The sequence below is a fragment of the Paramisgurnus dabryanus genome, chromosome 12 (assembly GCF_030506205.2).
Source record: "Paramisgurnus dabryanus chromosome 12, PD_genome_1.1, whole genome shotgun sequence".
Classification (NCBI taxonomy): Eukaryota; Metazoa; Chordata; class Actinopteri; order Cypriniformes; family Cobitidae; genus Paramisgurnus; species Paramisgurnus dabryanus.
The window spans coordinates 650,265-673,601 of NC_133348.1; the positions used below are offsets into that span (position 1 = coordinate 650,265).

Below are 23,337 nucleotides of genomic sequence, written 5' to 3' on the forward strand. Positions count from 1 at the left end.
TAAAACTTATACAGTGTATAATTGGAGAAGAAGTTCACAAAGGTTTTGAATAAAACTCTTTGTTTATTAAGTAAGCAATAAGTTACGAGAGGCTGTGCTGTGAAATATAACTAGTTTTAACAAACATGTCTTCCTAAAGGAATTACTGGCAGAGGTAATGCATTTTTTTTCTAGATATTTCAGTGCAAGTTGTTTTCAGTTTAAACAGCTCTTAAATTTATTTTAGTCTAGGACTAGTCTAATCCTTATACGGGAAACCGCCACATAATGTTTACAAATTGCACACTTAATTTGACAGTTTAACATAATCTAAGGACATTGATTACAGAACACAAATTTAATTTCCAAAACAGTAAAAGAAAGTGTCGTTTACATGTAACAGACAAAATATATTTAAATAAGGCACCTGGTTTTAGTTAATAGATGTTATGTAGAGCTGTTAGCAGAGGTAGCTGGGCTGGGATCAGACAAGTTGTATACATCTGCAAAAAGTTGTTTGCATGTTACTCATTTTATATTGTCTTTACATGTCTACTATACATTTATTCATTTATCAAAGTCTTCAGAGAGTATGTTCTGCAAATGTTTTAAGATTTACTGTACATTGTTTAGGCTACAGTACTTACTTCTCCTACGCAGCCATCGTAAGATACCCAGTCCACCTGTAGATGATGTTCCAGCATTAGTGCTCTGTAAGATAAAGACGTCAAAATCAAGATAAAGTCTATAGAGTCAAATAACTGGTTGAGCTTTTATTAGAAAATGATGAGATATTAAGTAATGCAGAGGGCTTTATACAGTTTAGTGTAATTTACCCTGGTAGGACTGGAACTGAGGTTCTTTAATGACAGCTTTCCTGCCAGTGACTCACGGACCTGCAACCAAAAAGGACAGCATGTCTTAAAACTCAGTTAATAAGAAGGATATTTTTTTAAATACTCCTAAAATAATAGCAGGTTATATAGTAAAAACATATTTTCTTTGCAATGCATGGTTTAAGGAATTAGTTTTATTGTGTATCTTATTTAAATTTTTGTATTTAATATAAGAAGGTATGAGTGGCAAAATATCTGATTTAATAAGATATAATGGTCGATTTTTAGGCTACATTGAAGATGACACGAATACTGATTATTAAGCAACAAATAAAAAAAAACTAAAATAAACTCTTACCTTGCTGTCAAAAAGTAATCCAAACACCAAAACAAAGAATCCCTATTAAAATAAATGTGACATATGAATTAGTGTTACACTTTTGTTTTATAATTATAAAAACTAAAGAAAACATATATATTATATATATATATATATATATACATACATACAGTATAAATAAATTTAATTAATGACATGGACAGAGAAAGTGGTACCTGGAATGAATTGAGGATTGCAAACAATATATGAAGGGCTGATTCACGTGACACCATGGTTCCAATGCCAAATCCCCATGTTAGACCAAAGATAGGAGTCAGAATGGCCACACATCGGGCAATGACCACAAGAGTGTGTTTCTCATTTGAATTAGTTAAAGCACCAACTCCTCTCCTGACCATCTTACACAAGACCACAATCAAAACCACAAGGTTAAAGGCAACAATGGTCAGAGCTGGAACCACAAATGCCAGCAGGGCCTTAGATTCATCCCAGTTCAGCCAACATGCATTTTCTTTTGAAATATAGTTTTCTGGTCCAGCTGTGGATGCGACAGTAATAACCGCTATGAGCAAAGGTGCACAATAACCAACAGTGAAGGCAATGACCATCATATTAGTCTTTGACATCTGAGAAAAGACCATGACGGTGCGGTAAAGAAGCAAAAGTGCTGTGATGAACATCCAGAAGAAAACAGCCAGGTAAAAAAAGTGCATGAAGAAAACCACTGGACTGCAGTGACCCACTGAGGGCGGCTGCTCCTTGTCTGCAATTGCAGCTCCGATGATAAAACAGATGTTTGCGATCAGCAGCGAAACAGCGACGTTGACTATTGAAACGTGACGCATGTATGCTGTGTCATTTCGTGTCACTGACTTCCATACGATCGCCTCAATGATGAGGCACAGAATTAAGCTGGCTAATGAAATAGCTACGCCAATGTATGTTATATAGGCTAAGGCAAGGTTATCAATTGCAAACGGTGACATTAGGATTGAAAAAGAGGTGGTGTGGTTGCATTCATAAGTTACTGTTTCATTCCCTGAGCGCTTGACTTCACATCCATTGGAATCCCATCGATCCAGAGAAAAGTTCCAAAAGACACTCTGAGGATTTTTCAATGATGTATTCTTAATATTGAAAGTAAATGAAATGTTATGAATTGTTTGGTTGACCTGAACAACAACCACGTCTCCATTGATGATGTTTTCTGATGTCGTCTTGTCATTATCAGAAGTATTTCGAGTTGGAAGAACATTGTCAAGATTTGTGAAGACGATTATGGTTATGGCGGTTGATTTAGGAACATTTGGTATCAGAATTTCAGTACCTGTAGTTGAGTTATCCAGGTGAGATTTTACATCGATATTCGTAGAGTTATCATCAGTTATATTTCTAATTAACTGAATGGATGGTTTTGTTATAGAAAAGTCGACATCTGAGAGATGGCTGCTTATAGTCTCAATAGCTTGCAGAAGATTAGTGCTGACATTTCTTTTTGTCATGTCACCATTGTTCAATTCTGTCCATGTGTTTTTGGATTCATCTGATGTAATAATCTCAACTATGTTAAGAAAATCCTGGAAAAGGGAAATTATGAAAAATTATTTATCCAGCACACAAATAAAGGTAATTACTGGGTTATTAAATAAGGTTATTATATCATATACAATGAAAATATAACAAATTGTTCAAAAATATATAATATTATATATTTATAAATTAAAAAATATATATATATGAGAAAACTATATGCTTATTGTTACTTTATGTTAGCTAATGCATTTAACAAATTCAACCTACAGTAACTGTAACTTGTTGCCAATAGATTTTATATAATACTCATTACATTTGCACAAAACCTGTACATACCTCTATAACAGGCTTATTGATAGTAATGTTTTGTGAGATGTTAGCAACTATAGTGAGAATCTCCACAATTGTTTGAATAGTCGCAGCAGACTCTACTATATCCTTTTTATATTTATATGTTTTATTACTGAGCTCTTCCAAAAATTCTGGAATGTCCTCAACAACCAAGACCTACATTCAGAAGTACAGAAATGCAAATATACATAACATTTCAAGTGGACATTTTATAGTGTTTTACTAATAGATAAATGACTAGTAGATCACCTGAGCTCTGGATCTAAGTTCTTTGATAGCTCTGACTACACAGTTGTCCTGTGTTTTCTTCCATCCTCCTGGTACACATGTATATATTATGCTTCCTTCCTTGCCTGCATCGCATGGCTTTTCAGTTTTTTGATTAAATTTTCCAAGTTCAAACGTTTCATTTGTACATGAAAAATCTGGAGATGACAAATATTTTATTAAATGTCACAAATGACTAAAACATACTTTTTAAAATGAATAATAAACAACAAACAACTAAGTTGTTAAATTATTTTTTTGTATCTATAATTGTTTTTAAATATTTTAACTGAGATTCAGGCAAGACGTTTGTGTGTCATTTCAACAAGAAGTTATCGTTCAGCTCTTTGACAAGAGGTTTTTAAATGCAGATTAACATTCATTTCGAAAATGTTAAATACGTCACGTGTCTTTACAGGATATTTATGGTACTGTATGTGTTCGAATGGATCCCCAGATTCCAGAAAATCATTGGCAATGTAAATGAACCAAAATCAAATGATCCCATTTTTCTTTTGAGTAATCTCTATGTGTAAAAGGCTTTAGTGTGATTGCACAACATAAAGAAACTTGCTGCTACACAATGTAAAGAATGTAAAACTAAAAATGTACCTTCTGTGCTTGTCTTTACTGTGACACTCCTCTTGCTATAACTGTAATCAAGTAATTGCGGTAAATTCTTGAGTTGACATGTATAGTTATCTTCCTTACAATTTATCTTTTGGATCTTATGATTTACTGCGATACAACCTGACCCTGATTGGAAAAGGAAAATACATTTATAAAAAAATCAGAAAATATTTAAAATCACACAGTAAGAACCTGAGAAATTACATAATTTTTTTTTTAAATAAAAAAAATAAAAATGATATTAAAATGTACCAAATATGTACAACCTGAAGTTTGCACAATGCCATTCAGGACCCATTCAACACTGTAGTCTCCATTAACACAGCATGTGAGTTGAACAGTTTTGTCTTCACAGGGATAAACTTGTTCATTATCACCCACTATGATACTGGGTTCTTGTTCAATAACAATATTTTGCCACTGGATGTAAGGTAAAGAATTTGTTTGTAAGATGCAGGAGTATCTGCCTACAATTGGAAAAAACAAACACAGCATTGTTATTCATTTAATTAAATATAAAACTTTATTAATACAAGGATTCTTCTTTGTTTATGCTTCACATTTTTTTAAACTGAAGGTTAAGGCTATGTTTGGAATGTAACAACAGCTTATTACACTACATTATTAACACACTGCAAAAAATATGTCAAATCAACATACTATATATTGTTATTATATTACTTTAACTTAACAAGTTATTGTTTTAAATGTTTTTAATGAGAAATAAGTTTGATTAACTTTATATGAATTCATACAAATCAGCCAACTCTAAAATCTGTAAGAATTCTTGTGACATCAGTCTGGTTGTTTAACTTCATGCTGCATTTTTTACAGCGTATATACGTAGTATACAAAATATAGTTTATCCACCACAAAGGAAATTAAAGGACATGTTGAGAGCACTGCATTCAGAGTAGAAGCTCATTTTTCTCTATAAGATTAATTGTTTTAGGCCCCAAATCTACTGTGCACATATGCCATACAGGTAACTGCTATTATATCTTTTGCATTATTATGTGAGAAATTTTAAACATTACTAATATAAATTACTCACCACTATGACTGATTTCAGCACCTTTCACAATTAGAGTGCTATTGTCTGGACTTATGGAGTATTTAGTGCTGTCGGGATCTTTCTCATTTACTTTCCACATTATCGGTCCCATTACAGATTGTGGACAGTAAAGTGTTACGCTTTGCTTAGGATATATTTTATCTGTTCTGATGAAGAGCATTGTTTCTTCTGAAAGCAAAAGACACAAAGACCTTATTAGATCTTATTATCAAATAACAAACAAACTACATCAATGACACAACAAATATGACAAGAAATTTGAAACTTTTCAAATAATTTAAATGTTTGTTTTGAAACTATAAAAAAAAAGTGTAGTGTCCCTTATTATTGTACAGACTACCCTTACCAGTTAAAGAAAAAGCATTCTGAACTAAAGGGATGCCCGAAACGTTTATGTTTGCTGATGTAAAATCAGGGGTGTTGGATATTGAATTAATAGTGTAGTCTGCTATAATACTACCAGACCTATGGAGCAAAACACAAAGCATACAAGACACTGAATTAACACAGATATTAATTCACAAATGTGTAAGAGATAAAAACAGTTACACATACACATCATGATTTAAATACAAAGACTATTAAAGCAGTGTCACAAACTCAAAACACAAAATCACATTTTTGGCTTATGCAGAGTTCACACCAGACGCTGTAGAGGCGGCAAGCGTGAGTGATTTACATGTTACCTGTAAGTCAATGCAAATACTGTACGTGAATACAGTAGGCATTCTGCGGCGTGATACGCACGAAAGATTGGAACTTTGGTAGATTTCCGTGCCACGTTAACCAATCTTGGCCCGGTTTCCCAAAACGTTCTTATCGCTAAGTAGTTCTTAACCTATTCCTTAACTCTATGGCACGATTCCCAAAACCTTCGTACGCTAAGTATATCTTCTGTAAGTCACACTTTCGTAAGGTTGGTCTGGATCATGTGTAAGCTCTCTCTTAGCGTTGTTTGAGTGCAAGATGCTATCACCGCACAAATAAAAATAGAGTTTTCATCATGTTACATTTATAATTTATTTAGAAAGATTAAATATTTCATACATGTGGGATGGGATTAGTTACATAGGGAGGTGAGGTAAAGCAATTTTTATTAGAGCTTCTCAGTGATTTTAGTCCAGTCCGAATGCTCCATGTCAGTAATTATTATGGACAATGTCAGTAAAGATTACGGCGACTTTTACCTGCTGTAAAAAGGTCTGTAGAAATTACCTTTATATAAAACTGTAACATGTAACTGTAACATATAGCCGGCTTTTTATTTTTTTTATCTGCTGTTTGTTTTAAAAATGATATGTTCGCATACATAATAAATATATATTATACATATAATATGATTACTGTAAAAATAATCGACTTACCATTAAGAACAATAAAAATACATGACATAAATGCACACATATACATCTCAGTAGCCATTGAAACTTTCAATGTATAATGTCATAAAAACGCTATACTAAAGGGAAACATAGGGGGAACAGACTTCGACACAACACCGGCTTAAACCCTTTTGACACTTTGCTTGACGTGGCTATATTAAAAAGAATTTGCCTCCCAAGACAACTCATTATGGAGCTGCTGGATATTCTCAGACCATATTCTTTATCTAACTCCCTCTCTCTGTTCATTGTAGGTTGCTTTTTATTGAAAACATTAACCAATGGCCAGCAATACTGCATTAAACAGAAGTAACTGCAGCTGCTTGCCAATAAATTCTGATTGTAAAGTTCCTTACCATTAGTATAAAAGTGTATTACATAATTTTAAAAAGACGTTAAATCCATGTCAAGAAGCAGCACAAGTGGCACAACGGGATAAGGAGGTTGGATGATTAGCGAGGGATACCCGGTTCGTTTACCCGTATTAATGACAATTTGATCATTTAATTAATAGTTTATATTTTACGGATAACTTAAAATATGTTAAAATAAATGTTAATGGAATAATTTGAGGAATGTCTCATTTGTATAGAACGTGTTGTCTTTCTTAACGCCGTAATGCAGCTTCGCGTGAAGTGGAAAATCGATCCCTGAGCAATCGATCCCAAATAATTCAGCACCTTCACTTGGGACAGCGCCTTTGTTATGTCGAACTTAAAGGCAGCGTGTTAAGAAACTTCCTAAGGGACACTTCGGGGAACACACTTAGGAACAAAACAACTTTGGTAAGATATATCTTTTTGAGTCTTCTTAGCAGGCTAAGAGTGAGCGCTATCGGGGAACCGGGCCCAGGACCTTGCTGTAGTAATGACCTGATTACAGGAAGCGAGCAGAGTCTCAGCGGAGTCACAAAAGCCCCTCCCATGATGCAAATTTCCACGTGAATGTCTCGAATGACTACAATTTCACGCGCGGCTTTCACACGCGAATAAAGCAAGTAAACTTTTGCTATGTACACAATAAACGTGGGGCATCACGTTACTCGATCTAGATTACTTGCGGGAATTTACTTCGTTTTGTGCAAATTTTGCGCTCAAGTTGAATATTTTCAATAGATGCGAAGATGTGTTTGAGGCGAATGGCGCAAGTTTTTACGGCAAATGTGCCGCTCATATCGCATCATTCGCATCGCCCCACGCAAGGACGCGTCTGATCGCTTCTTTGCATTGACTTTGTATGTAATCTACTCATGCTAATCATTGAACTCGCGTCTGGTGTAAGCCCACAGTTAAAATGTTCAAGCGTCCAACTAGACACGAATAGTGCATTTTTGTCGCCTCTACAACGGCTGGTGTGAATGGACCATTTGGGTACTAAATTATGGTTCGGGTTAAAAACTTCCTTATCAGTGCACATATGAAGATCCTATTATGGGTGAGCCTGGGTGTTTTTTTTATGTTTCTAATCACTGAGAAGTGCTCCACTTGTTAAATACTGTAAAAGTGTAGAGATGTTCATACCTGAAGCCAGTGACTTTTGCAGAACCGTTTACATAGTTAGACAGAGATTTGAAACCCTTGTTAATCTGTTAAAAGCAAAAAAATATTATAGCAATTTTCTTCAGAGGAAATAAATCTAAAAATGTTGAAATAAATGTAAAAAATATGTCAAATGTTTAAAAAATATGATATTACCCCCTTTAAATTTGATAGTCAAGCTGTATCAATTGCAGCATTTGATGTAGCATTTCAACACAAATCTCATTTTTAAAAACAAAAATAGAAAACAATAAATTTCAGTATGAAATGCAAAATACTTACCGTGGACTCAATTTGTTGAGCTTTAGTTTTGTAATTGTCATCTGCACGGTTGGTGAGACTGGTATCAAAGATTTCGTTAATTTCCACTGACATTGTAATCGCTGTAAAAAGAGGTTTCATTACAACCAATCATCAACACTAAGGGTGGGTTGCACCAACAAGGATTAGGCCTAAACCTGGTTTAAATCAAAGCTTATTTAATAATTCCGTTGCACCAAACTTTAAACCTGTTTTAAAATAAACAGGTTTAAATTTAAACTGTAATTTTTATCACGGTTTAAATCTTACAGTTAATCTAGATTATCTTTAATCCTGTTGCTCATTACTTTACACTGTAAAGGATTAACTTTAAAGTCGCCATGAAACGGAAGTATCAATTGCCTAATTTTCCCCGTGGTGACGTGTATCCGAGTAAAACCGGCCTCTGAAATGAAATAAGGCAGGGCTGGATTTGAATTTGTCCATCGAGATCTGATTGGATCATTTGAAGTTGGGTCGTGTTGCTAATTGCTAATCGCAGCGATATTCTCCCGGACCCCGCCCACCTGCCATATATTTTATTGTAAAGCGAAGTAAAGCGAGATAGTTTTTAGGAGGGGAGGAGATTTGCATTTTTGATTAAAGATTATGAAGGCACATGAATTTTTAAAAATTAATGAAGCTCACAGAAAAATACCACAATATTACAAAACAAATTACAGTTTTTTTATTTTACTTTCATTGCGACTTTAAACTTGCATATGAGGAGGTTTACATTTTTTTAATAATTAAATGTGTGGTTAAATCATCAGAAACAGACACCGCGAATGTGGTGGCGCTATTTAAAGATATGTTTATTATGACTAAATCAATACAATAGATTGTTTTAATAGATCGTCAAATGTTTTATTTAAATCATCCCTTTAGATTAGATGTATCTAGATGATTTATAATACAAAAATTACATTAACTTTGCCCAGGGGCGTCATGCACCAATTTTTTTTAAGGGGGCACAGTGTGCACAGCTTACAGAAATGTGTGCATACATAGTGATGGTGATTTTCGAAACACTGCTTCATGAGGCTTCGAAACATTTACGAATCTTTTGTTTCGAATCAGTGGTTCGGAGCATGTTTCAAACTGGCCCAAGTCATGGGGAAGTTAGTTTTGATGATTTGTTTGCCCCAAATAAAACTAAAAACACATAATACACTTTTAACTATGTCTTAATTAAGTTAAATATTTTTTTTAACATATTTTAATAAAAATCTTGCTATTATTTTGTAAAAAAAGTGTAAAATGTTTGGACATATCTGCCTTTACACTATTTTGACCAGCAGGGGTTGCCAGCGTGTGTGGTGTTTCGAACTGCTTTGAAAAACTGAATCATTTTTCGAAGCAATACCAATTGATTCGAAGCTTCGAAAAGCTTCGTTTCTCCCATCACTATGCATACACGGTCATCAAACGAAATATTATAGAGCTTCAGTCTTTTCCATAGCACTATTTTGAGCCTTCCTGCCTTCATGAAAAAAACCTCCAAAATAAAAGTGTTGACTAACTTTCTATAGACTAAATACTATTCAATCGGAATAATGACATATTGGCATCATATTTACATCTGGAACGGCATGTTTTTTTATTTATGTTTTGTTTAATGACTTGGTAAATTGTGTCAATTCATTTTGCACAACAACTGCATAATCCTATACAATTAATCTAATTTCAAATCCATAAAGTTTATAAACAACGAAAATTACATAAGCTATAGACCAATTTCGTGTTTGCAAACAGAGATGACGTTTTTTTGTGGGCGGAGCCAAACTGGTTGCAGAAAGTGACTGCTCCGCAGTAGGGTTGTGAAGTGTTTTAGCATTAAACCGTGATTTTTATGGATCGGTGTTCTGTCGAAGTCTGATTCCTTATGTTTCCCTTTAGTGCAATGTTTCTTATAGCGTTTTAATCACGTTACGTTTATTTTTTTAGATAGATAAAAAGTTTAAATGGCTTGGCTACTGATATGCATGTATGTAATGTATATGTATTGTTCTTCTTTGCTAAATCAAATATTTTTACAGTCTGAATCGCTAAAGTACATGTAAAAGCAATACTATCATGTATTATATATAATAGCGTTTATTAAATATTTTATAATTTTCCTGTTTTCTATTTTTTCTTCCTTAATAAATTATAATTGTAACGTGATAAAAACGCTATAAGAAACACATGGAGGGAACAAACTTCGACAGAACACCGGACATCTTCTCTACTTATTTTCTATTCTAATTATTAAAAGATTTCCAGAGGATTTCCTTGCTCCATTCTGTCCGTTTAAGGGCTTATTGTAATCATAAACACCTACGTTTATCTTCAAATGATGTCTTTGACGATGGTATTCTATAAAAATGAAAGCCATCTTTTTTGGCATTCTTATTCTGACACTTAACAGCACAACAGGACATTTTCTAGTGAGTTATCTTGCTCTTTTCACTCGTGTCTAATTCATTTCCACTGTTTTTCTGCAACCGCATTGTGCGCGCAGCTTGCAGTGACGTAACTGTGACGTCTACTCTTAATTGGTCTATAGCCACGTGATTGAGTTTAATGTTCAATAATGATTCTAAAAATGTTTAGATAAAAATTATTAGAGGAACGGATTTTGCATAACTTTACCTCATATATGAACATATGTGATTCCGCGTCCCCGTGAACTCTGGCGTTGTACCAAGCAGATGAATCTAGAAATCTCTACTAATATAACGTTGAGACGGTCACATTGAGACCATACAATTTCTACACAGAGGAGGTTAACAGCACATTAGCGTACTGGGGTTTGGAAATGTTATGAGCGTTTCTTACACGTTTTAATTCCTCAGATAGCCAAATGCAGCAGCCAGCAATAGCAAAGAGCTCGTGAGCGCGCTAAGACGTTGATGACGCCAGCGACTGCGCTGAATGCGCAGCGCCTGCCGCCAGAAGTAATGTAACACGATCAAAACACTATCAAAAAGTGACAAGGATGCAGCACAGAATTAATAATATTGTGCATAGTAAACAGATTAAAAGACAAATAACAGATTAATGGTTGCTTCTTTGATTTTGAGGCTCAAAAAAACAAGGGGACAACTGCCCCCTCAGTTTGAATGGGCATGACGCCTCTGACTTTGCCTACATAAACTGTTTATTTCCTTTTGAATGACAACGTCAACAATATTGCTGTTTAATTACACCAGAAAACTCATCATGGCAGACAAAATAAATCGCAGATTAAGGTTTTAATACAGGTTAAAGTTTAAATCTAAGATTTGTTAAGTTAATCTGTGTTTAAATTTAAGTGGTGCAACACAACCCAAATTAAAATTAAACTGAGATCAACAAACCCTAAACTTTGCTTAATTTATCCTTGTTGATGCAACCCACTCTAATCGTTCGTGTACAGTGCATGTGACGCAATATTTGTCATCAGAAGAGTGTGCATCTACTGTACACGCACTGCTGGATTTTAGAAACCTCGAGTTTCAAAATCCAGCGTAGGTCATGTATGCGCGTACAGGAGTATGATTCCTGACAGTATGTAGGTCGCAATGCGCATGTTTCGAACATCAGCTCCTGTGTATGAATCAAATGAACTATGCTTCGTGCGCGTATGCTCTTGTGTATAAAACAAACCTTTTGTGCAAAAGGAAGTGTCCATGGATGGTTAAGCCAGGAACAGTTATTCACATTCTAAAAATGGCTGGGTTATTTTTGACCCATAATAAATATTGGATAATCCAGTCATTTTTAAAATGTTCTATGGCTTTATAAGAATGTTTAAATATTAATTATAAATTTTAAGATTAGATGCATTACACTCTTAAAAATAAAAGTGCTACATGATGCCATAGTATATCTAGCTTTATCCAGTCACCATATAAAACTAAATGTGGGATCTTCACTCTGCTTTTAAGTTCCAGGTAACTTAACCCAAGTGTAAATACTGTAAGAAACTATTATCTTATTGCTGTGGGCAGGGTTTCCCAAAAGCATTGTAAGGCTAAGTTGATCGTAAAAACGATCGTACGAATCATCTTAAAATTACGAGCCGTTTCCCAAAAGTTCGTAACTTAAGTAGCACTTGAAAATCATCGTAGATCTACAAGTGCTCTGGAGTAATCGTTCATTCATAAGTGCATCGTAAGACAACAGTGTTACAAGGTCACCTGCAGGACAACCAGTGAATTGCACTCCAGCAATGACGATAATGTAATGTTTTAAATGAATATATTTATTGATTCTTCTTTGTTTATTTGTTTAGATTACTTTCATATAATATATATTTAAAATTAAAATATAAAATAAAAATTTTAATTACTAAACATAGATCAATAAAGAATGAAAACAAATTTGGTAAATTTTGGTAGTAGTTGGTACTATTAAATTGATAAATGGTTCCTACCAATTGCTTCTATAATTAATCTACAGAAAAAATAATTGTTTTGAAGTGAAATGGCATCTGATTAAGGAAACCAAATAAATATGTACAGTACAATGCAATAATCCCTAATAATAAATAGATATAAACATAGATAATAAGAAACAAATAATATTAATAATCTAAACTATAACATAAAATGCAGAAGGCATTTCGCAGTGGAGCGTCCTAACTAAATACGGAAAATAATATTTCATTATGCACAAATTATTAAAACATTTAAATAATTTTAAACAAATAATTGTTTAATGACTAAATTTAATGAAAAATATTATTAAAACGGACTTGACAAACGGATAGCGACTCGTAGCACTTAAAACCCAGCTGCAAGCGATCGTTTAACGTGCATCTTTGGGAAACGCACGTAAATGAACAACGAATGTTCGTTAAGTAGCTCGTAGAAAGCGCTCTTAAGTGCTAAGTTCAATCGTTATCGGGAAACCTGGCCGTGGTCTATACTTTATAATTTAAGGCAGATTATACATACCTGTTTGCTGGCATGCTGTTGCATCTTCCAGTAAAAGGATGAAAACAGATAAAAAATTGTTAGCAACCAGTTATTTCAGGTCTTTGTAATAACAAACAGAATAAATAAAATGAGATGTTTTTATTACTTGTCATCTCGCTGATTGGCTGACAGAACTTTCCGTTATTTGGTAAAGCTTTGATGCAGCTGCATTCTTTGTTTGTAATGCTGCCACAACTCCCATATTTTTTACAGTTGTCACAAGGCCAGAAATACTGATTCTCACAATTGCACTGGTAATTAGTGGTACCTGGTAACATGCTGCAAACTAAGAAAGGAACAACAAATAAGTTAATTTTTACACATCTGTAATGTTACACTATAAAGTCATGACTATTGTATTTGTAGTCAAAAGGTTATAATATGTGATATTTACCTGTTGTGAAGTTTGAACTAAGCAATACCACATTGTTAAACACGGTATGATTTTGAACAAGCTCATTCAAATAAATCTTCAGCTCATTGATCACAGAGATGTCTGATGCATGTATCTCAATTTCAGCCATATAGTCTGTGAATGGGTCTGTGCAAGAGTCAAGTACAGCATTGTAAGGTCAGCATTATTATTGAGTACTTTTAGTGTATTTTCATTACATATTTATACATGAACTAAGCAACATTTAACAAAATTAATGCCAAGTGTGTGTTAAGCCCACTTTACTTGCTATCTGTACATAATTTGTTTTATAAATACAGTTAAGTTACAAGGATTTAGCTTTCAACAGTGCATTTGCAGTTGTCTGGAAATACTCTATAAACTGTATCATATTATTATTATTAGGACAGTTTGTACAAATATACAGACTCATGATTCATACCTGCTCGTCTTTGTCTTATGTGATGCCGTGGTTCATCTATGTAGCTAAACTGAAATGAAATAAAAAATATACTTTCATTTCCACTCAAAGGTTATCATGTGGACTAACACACATGCACGCACGCACGCATGCAGGCACATACAGCAATATAAGTACAGTAAAGTTCACCTGTAAACCCATGCTTGTTTCTTGGAAATCATTTGTTGCCACCTCTAACACATGGGTAAGCAGGATAGCCACGGTAAGCCCTAAAATCTGCTTTAATATTTGTCCTGTATAAGAGAAATAAGAAAAGACAGTGTTTTAAACAGAGCTTAAAGAACAATTTAACAAAACTGAATAGAATGTCTGCATTTATACAGGACAAATATAAACATTTATGTTGAATGTTGAGTATTTAAAAGTTTAAAGCAGGAAATTCCACAATGTCAATTAAACAATGAGGCAGAAGTACGTTGGTATAATTTAAAATCGCATTAATCACACATAAACCAGCTTAACAAGATGAGTGGCTTTGCTTAACTTGAAAATAACAGTTGGAACCAAATCCTGCAGGAGGACTGAAGACCAACGGTTTATGTCAAATTAAATAGTAGTAATTAAAAAGGAAAAGTTATATGCAGTTTAGTTTACTTTTACTGGCCATGTTTCTCACTGAAGTATTCAAGTCCAATCTGTAAAAAAGTAAATAAAATATATCAGTAAATATATAAAATAGCAGTACTGCAGGGCATTGTGGAAAAATGAAATTAAAGTTAAAAGTGTTATGTGTTTAGTGCCGCTATTACACTCTTAAAAATAAAGGTGCTTAAAAGAGAAGCACTTGAAGAGTTTAGATGCAAAACCTGCTAAGACCATCTGGCATGATTTTTTGTTAATTAGCATTTTTATCAGACTTTTAAGAGATTCTGCTTAAAAAAAAACTGTATTTCTGAATGGCCGGAGAACGGAATTAAGCGAATTTGATTCAGAAGTATTTCATGAACCTATAGTACATGTCGAGAGCATTCGGTTACAATCATTATCTAATTTCTGACAGAGATGATGATTAGCAACTTTTGCATTGGAACTCTTCATTTCTTTCTAACCTTTTTTAGAATATGAAGAACCTTTTTTCACTACAAAGAACCCTTTTGTGAAACAAAAAGGTTCTGTGGATGTTAAAGGTTCATTACAGCAGTGCTTTTCAAACTTTTTCAGCATGCGGCCCCCTTTATGTACGGTGCATTCCTTCACGCCTCCCCCCAAAGAAAATTTATGACAAATTTGTTATAAAACTCAACATTTTAATTTTTACAAAACATATTGATTTATTAAAGTTGTGCTGTTGGTTAGTAGCCTTATTTTTAAGGTTTAATTACACAGAATTCATGATAAATTCATGTATTTTAAAAAATGTCTTAAAACTGGGGACACCTTGGCACCATCTCGTGGCCCCAGTTAGAGAACCACTGCTTTACAGAACCACTGATAATTTTTTTTCTTCTATGGCACAGAGTGAAGCACCTTTATTTTTCAGAGTGTGTTTACTTTGGTTGGCATTTTGGACCTTATTTACTATTAATTTATATTTGGAAATAATTTACTTTAATGTTTGATTAAAGTCGGATCAAAATAACATCTACATCAGGGTTCCTCAAATCTTACCCTGGCCTGGAGCATACAGAGTTTAGCTCCAAACCTAATCAAACTTACCCACATGTGATTTTCTAGTGATCATGAAGACAGTAGGTGTTTCTCAATGGCAAGGAAGGATCCTCGGAAGCCAGAATTTCGAGGATGCTACGTTATCCGTCGAAGAATTGTTCCAATGTTGAGGATCCTCACAATTTCAACCAAGGAGTGAGTCCTTCATTCGAGAAATATCCCATATAGAGGAAAGGATGCATATGTGTAGGCTTCGCGCTCTGAAATCACTCACAATCCTTTGCGTGCAGCGCCGAAAGCACACCTTTTCAACTTGCTAGCCTATTCCATTTATGTGTTCTCCCAATGCTAAAGAGGAGCCTCGCCTAGCCTCTGAAAGAAGTGAATTGGAAAGACCAGTCCTGCCAAGGAAGTTTCCCTATCATTGAGAAATACCACTTGATTAGCTTGTTTAGGTGTGTTTGATCAGGGTTGGAGCTAAACTCTGCAGAGCTCCCGCCCTCCAGTGTAAGATCTGAGGAACCCTGTTCTACATGTGTGTGTTTCAGTACTTTAAATTAAAACAATTTAAACTGATAAACAAAAAATACACTAAACGTAACCAAACCTAAGAAACAATATAATACAGTGGACATCACACTCAAACCGTTCATTAAGCAATATCACAAAATATGTTTTGTTTTGGTGATGTGTATACATACACACATTTGGCTACTGTCAATGAAATTACGTGAAGGAGGTCCAACTGTTTTGATGGCATTTAATGTTTAGATTTGAAATATATTTTAATAAAATATAAAAATACTAAGAATTCATGAAATTTAATGGTAGTCAATGAATGCATGTTGTGCCAAAGCAATGATAAACTTTTGGACACACACACTATGTTGAGCTCACTATGTCAAGAGCTTTGCAAAAGTGACCCAAGTAGTGAAAAATGTGTCCTAGCGACTATTGCAATTCTAATAGTGTGATGTCGCAGTGCTGCACCTTCCACTCCCTCAGTTTAAATCAAATTTGAGTACTGCACTATAAAAAATATTTAACCCAGGGCTGGGTAACTATAGGACAGAACACATTTCTGGGTTAAAATGACCCAAATAATGGGTTGTTTTAAGCCAGAAATGTGTTCTGTCCTATAGTCCCATGTTGAAACATCCCAGCAGTTGGGTTAAAACAACCCATTATTTGGGGCATTTTAACCCAGAAATGTGTTCTGTCCTATAGTTACCCAGCCCTGGGTTAAAAACAACCCAAAATGTTTTAGAGTGTGGTATTTACAATATGTACAATATGTAAATATAAGAGATTGATACACAACATTTATTCATTACATTAATGTCCAGGCCATGCCACTATCAGTTGAGATACAAAAATAACAAACATAAGTATACACTGCCCGGCACTATAGTTTGTACAGTAATACACAAAATAAACTATTACAACAAACATTTACAATAGTTTACAACTAGGCACTTTACATCCCATTCAAAAGACTTAACAAGATATAATAAATCCATTGATTTCTGGCACTTACCTTGGTTAAACAGTCCTGAAGTGACACTATTGTGTACTGACTCGCGTCTGATTACTTTCTGCTAATGTTGAATGATCCACCCATAAATTGCATTTATAGTCACCACATCAGTATGATATGCACAGCAAAAAAAAAAAAACTTTGTTGTGAATAATGCACATGCATGTACACGCCAATAACTGCTTTTGTTAACATACAAAAAAGGGAGTATTCAGTAATTGTAATAATAAAAATGATGTTGCTATGAAATTGTTATGACTCAATTACCTGAAGCTCAGTGCACAGGTTAAATTGTATCTTATACTGTATCTTATAACCTGTGGATTTACAGGTATTATGTTCTGTACTGTATGTGTGATGAAAAATATAAAAGATATAAAGAGTTTGGTTCCAAAACGCAATAAATCCATTTAGACTAATTTGGGTAAAAAATATGTTTTCTATACAAAGACAGTGACAAGATGAAAACCATTATTTTCTGTTACAAACTGTCACATAGCATCTTTAGGTTATAATAATATTAAATATTCAAATCCATAATTTGATTTTCAAATTTTTTTTTTATAAAAAAATATTTCTGTAAAATGCAATAAATCCACGTTTTTCAAAATGCTATAAATTGAATCAATATATAATTTCTAAAATATTTATATTTAATATTTAAGTACATTAAACATCTAGTGATTTTTTTGTACTTTTACCTAAGTAAAAAATAAATCGTACACAATTTTAATGTAATTAGGCATTTTTTCAAAATGCTATAAATTGAATCAATATATAATTTCTAAAATATTTATATTTAATATTTAAGAACATTAAACATCTAGTGATTTTTTTTGTACTTTAACCTAAGTAAAAAAAAATCGTACACAATTTTTATGTAATTAGGCATTAAATACATTTTAATATGCAATATATAATGAATACACAGTATGATTCTATGCTTTAGAATGTAGTGAACATTTTTTAGTAAAGAAAAGTATTTTTTTTCCCATGACAAACACTCTGATAAAGCACAGATGCTTGGAAAATGTAACTAAAATACTTATCCATATAAAACACAAACAGAATTAAAACAGACACAGATTACATGAATTGAAAAAAACATCAACACTTTAACGGTATTACAAACAATTCCCGTTGCAAACTGAAGCCATACGATCACTTTATATGGAGAAATCCATGAATGCAATGCCCAGTCAGATCTCAAACATAAACTGAAATATTAGAGTATGACACAATCTGCTACGAGAGCCAATAGCGCTTTACATTCTTAACTGACGTTACTTGTGACGCAATCCGTAGATATGTATAATAAAGGCTAGATGTGTATACGGCAGAGTCTCTAACGTCATCACCTGCGGCCATCTTGTCTCAGTCAGCTCGCTCACTCGCAGCATTGTGTTTTAATGGTGCATTTCAAATAACCATAACTTGCTCATTTTTCTACCGATTTTTAAACGCTTTGGTTTCTTACAAAGGTTATTAACGTGGCTATAATTCTGGACGCTTGAACATGTTTCATGAACATTATTCATAACTATGCAGTGTCTTATACATCTCTGACGTTTACAACAAACCAAACCATTTGAAAATCGGTAAAAAAATTGACCAAGTTATGGTTATTTAAAAGTACATATACTCCATAAAACACAATGCTGCTAAAGAGCGAGGTGACTGAGACCGTCAATATTTGACGCCACTTGACCATGCGTCAATATGTTACGCGGAGGGTATACCCTTCGCGTCATTTTTTGACGAACTGGGGACTTCAATACTATTAGGTACGCGAAATTAAACAGTTGTCGCCTGACATTGGGGTTAGGGATAGGTTTGGGTAGGGATGTCATTATGTAAATCTAACCCTAAACCGACGCGAAAATGGTAAGAAAATGGTACGAAAATAGGAAAGAGAATGCAACGGACTCAATAGTATTGAAGTCCCCAGTTCGTCAAAAAATGACGCGAAGGGTATACCCTCCGCGTAACATATTGACGCATGGTCAAGTGGCGTCAAATATTGACGCCATGGGATGAGGATGTGTTGGACTGAGACAAGATGGCCGCTAGGTGCGGACGTCGACCTCCATTGTCCAGCAGCACGGGCGAGACATCTAGCCTTTATTATACATATCTGTGACGCAGTCAATTACAACATACGAGAGCCAGTGGTATTTAACAATAAATGTGATGTATCATCACTTCTTTTGGTGGCGGTTTTTGAACAAGTACACCGGACCTGATATTTACAGAAGATTGTCATCACTTTTGCATCTTCTCTTCATAGAAAGCGATTGATTGACCTTGTTACACTTGGAAGATTTTAAGTACTTTGAAAAAAGTTGCAACTGTTTTGTGACAATTTTATATAATGTTTTAAATTATATAAATAAATATCCCTATATAGGGAAAAGTGAATGAATGAAGAAGGGAGCGGTATCGAACACAGCTTAGATGTCGCCTTGGCTAAGTTCATTGGAATTGAGCCGCCATCTTGAAACTTCTCTTTAATGCATCAGTGTCAATGTAGGCAAAGGTGTAATGGAAATAAATCACCATAAATAGTCATAAATGCTATTTTCTTTTTTTTTGTTGTTCGTTCCAATGGTCAGACATGTATTTAGCACTGAGAATATGTAAAGTTTTGATATTAAGAAAATCAACTTTTTCTAAATAATGCATAGTGCTAGTACAGTAGGCCTAACATCCACACGCAGCACAAAAGTCTGGCATTGTCCATGAATTCGAAGTACAGGCAGAGATAACAGCATTATAGCTACTTCCTATGACAAGACCCCTGTTCGAAGATGGCGGCGGTTTTCATGCATGCTTAGAACCCCAAGGTGACATCTAGTGTACATATGCAGTGTGTTAAGGTAAAACTTGTCATTTTAACCTTAGATTACATTTACCTTAAATTATAAATTGGGAATAATTAAATTTGTTTGGCATTTGATCAGTGTGAATACGTTCGGTGTGTGTTGGCGTTTGTTGGATCATGCTACATAAGACAACTCGCATTTAGGACATTTCCCACCTCACCCGGAAATAATCTCTGGGCCGCTGCTCTTTTAATGTTACGAAACAATTTACATGTTTTGATGTCACTAAATCATTTGAAACATATGTTTTAAGAATATTATAATGCATATGTAAGGTATATTATATATATTTAAAATACATTAATATGTTAATTTTGCTTAATTCAGATGTTTTTCCAGGTATAGCCATCAAGGCCGCGTTATCCTAATGGGCAACATGGGCTGCAGCCCAGGGCCCCGAACACTAGGGGGCCTCCGAGACAATTCTATTTTGAGTTTTTAAAAACATTTTGATTGACGTAATTATGCGTAAGTGCTACCTAGAGCAGAGGCCCCCAACCACTGGGTCGCAAGAATGTTATGAAAAAAAATGTATAATAGCTACGTAATAGCTTATGGGATATTTTGTCCTTTAAGAGCCGACTTCAAATAACATCTATCACATCGCCGCGGTCTCTCTCTCTCTCTCTCTCTCTCTCTCTCTCTCTCTCTCTCTCTCTCTCTCTCTCTCTCTCTCTCTCTCTCTCCTCTCTCAGCGCATCGGCAATCACATTGTTGTCTTTAGAGTTTGAGTATACAGTACTTCTAAAATACAGAGGTATTATTTATGAATCGTTTGCAAATGAACCTCACAAATCATGTATACGTGAAGAAGACGTTCAACCTTGTATCACATTGCAAATGACTGAAAAGTAATTTCAGAATTATCCAGATCAAACCATGATCAAAATAAACTCTTTAACTGCAGTAATAATATTTTAACGGGTACACTTTTAACGTAGGTTTAGGAACCTAAACAGTCCTGTGTCAATCATCATTAAAATCATATCGTAAACGGGAGTCTCTGTGGCTCATCGCGGCCGCAATTCTTCTGGCATCTCAATTTTCTTAGTTTAACTGTTGGATGGATACATGAATAGCCATCTTCTGTGGTAAGTCCTTACATTAAAAAAATGTATATGCAAAAGTGAAGTTGTAAGATACGGCAACATGCATGTTTGTTTCATGTTTATTTCGTTTCGTTTTGTATAGCCCTTTTTATTTTTTTATTTCTGCACCCGTTGCAACTGCGAGCAGCAGAGCAACCTGCCTTCGCTTTTTAAAAATATGTGTTGATAATAAACGTTTAAACTAACATTTTGATATGCTGAAAATATTTATTTTAAATAGTTGTTATTATAGGCAAGTGAAGTGTTGATTTGAGAGGCTCAATTCATCATACATGTCGTCAACTTGCTGTCGGCCGCTAACCACTAGTTATCATAAAAAATTTTAACAAACAAAAACTGCTCTTAAATGTAAATAAAAAAGAAATATAACTATTTTGCAATTTAAAACAAAACTGAACTGCTTTAATTGCTGCAAGAGTTCAGCTGTACAAGTGGGGAAGGAGTTATTTTTTGCTATTTCTGCGGATTTCTTTTGCAAAATCTATGCGGAATTTTGCAGAATGATTTAAAATGTTTTAAAACGATCCGAGAGAATGTGTGCTGTGAATATTACAAAACAATAAAATATTTTATAACATATTATACATTTTGTTAAAGGATTACCCTGAATTAAACTAGACCAACATGAACCAACAGATAATGGATAATGTGCTTTCACGACCATAGAGTTTTATATAATATACATATATTACTGTCTACAGTGTAACAGTAAAAAGAAAAGGCTTCTCATAATGAATGTAGCGTATATAGCAAGATAATTTCATCAGTTTAACAACACAATGTATATATATTTATCTTGTAAACGGATTGGAAATAATAAATAATTGTCGCGTCACGTAGCAAGAGAGACGATAGAGATCTCATTAACTTCTCCGCAGTAAGTTTTATTTCAAATTCAAGTTTTACATATTAAATAGACTATTAAAAAGTTTGTGCTGCTCTCATAAAAACCTCACTGCAGACAGCACAGACTTCTACTCACAAACATACGCGATGCAGTAACTATATCTGCGGAAACAGATTCCTAATGGGGAGAATTAAAAAGTTCGGACTCGGGCTGAGAATTCTGGGCTCTACTACTTTTGCATCAACTTGATTTTAATAATTTAATTGAGGAATTATATTTAAAGAAGAACAGACAGAAGCACTTTTAGTTGTGAGTTGCATTTAATAAATGTTATTTTCTGGGCTGTTTCTGATTGTAAAATTATTACTTGATAATATTGTTTAATTTATTTAAATAATTTCAGCCTACTTTTGCGTCCACTTGATTTTAATAATTTAATTGAGGAATTATATTTAAAGAAGAACAGACAGAAGCACTTTTAGTTGTGAGTTGCATTTAATAAATGTTATTTTCTTGGCTGTTTCTGATTGTAAAATTATTACTTGATAATATTGTTTAATTTATTTAAATAATTTCAGCCTACTTTTGCCTCAACTTGATTTTAATGATTTAATTGAAGAATTCTCTTTAAAGAAGAGCAGAAAGAAGCACTTTTTGTTGTAAGTTTTATTAAATAAATGTTATTTTCTGGGCTATTTCTGATTGTAAAATTATTTGATAATATTGTTTAATTTATTTAAATAATTTTAGCCATTTAATGTTGCACATGCGCTGTAAAAAACACTGGATTTACTAAAAAATATAGACAGTGCATCGTTTTTGCATCCCCTTTTTTTAGTAAGTTTTACTAAAATAATGTAAGCAATGGGGCACTTAGTAAATCCAGCCTTAGTAAACCCCAGCCTATTTTTTTTCAGTGTATATTGGGGGGGGGGGGGGGGGGGGGCTCAAACCAGCGTTAGCCCAGGGCCTCACAAAGGCTTAACCCGGCACTGATAGCCATTATCAGGGACGTGCACAGGGGGGCTGCTCAGGTTGACCGCCCTTCTTGAATCATTTTGCCCTTCCGAGGTGGAAAAAAGCTAAATAAATAAATAAATAAATAAAACTGCCTATAGGCTACTTTTTTTGGTAGGCATTAGGCAAACTATGCTACATGTCTGCTGATAGTTAATTTTTCACATTTCGTTTTAGCAAGAAGAAGGAATGATGAAAGTTATGAATCACATTCATTATTTAATTCAAAATGGTTAAAAGGATAGTTCACCCATTATTTACTCACCCCCAAGCTGCCCAAGATGCATA

At 34.0% G+C, this 23,337-nt stretch overlaps 1 protein-coding gene across 1 annotated transcript; it reads right to left on the reverse strand.

Moving 5' to 3' along the window:
• Window positions 1–30: 30 nt before the first annotated feature.
• On the reverse strand, window positions 31–14,680 carry LOC135738172 (adhesion G-protein coupled receptor F1-like). Its single transcript, XM_073811483.1, has 19 exons — window positions 14,644–14,680; window positions 14,179–14,282; window positions 14,011–14,059; window positions 13,569–13,715; window positions 13,281–13,460; window positions 13,154–13,177; window positions 8,214–8,314; window positions 7,914–7,978; window positions 5,358–5,476; window positions 4,991–5,179; window positions 4,203–4,403; window positions 3,919–4,062; window positions 3,289–3,356; window positions 3,025–3,195; window positions 1,371–2,732; window positions 1,174–1,215; window positions 816–875; window positions 627–690; window positions 31–482 (listed from the first exon to the last, which is right to left on the reverse strand). Exons 1-19 carry the CDS (start codon window positions 14,654–14,656, stop codon window positions 427–429), a joined length of 3,159 nt encoding a protein of 1,052 aa, XP_073667584.1. The 5' UTR covers window positions 14,657–14,680; the 3' UTR covers window positions 31–426.
• Window positions 14,681–23,337: the final 8,657 nt, after the last annotated feature.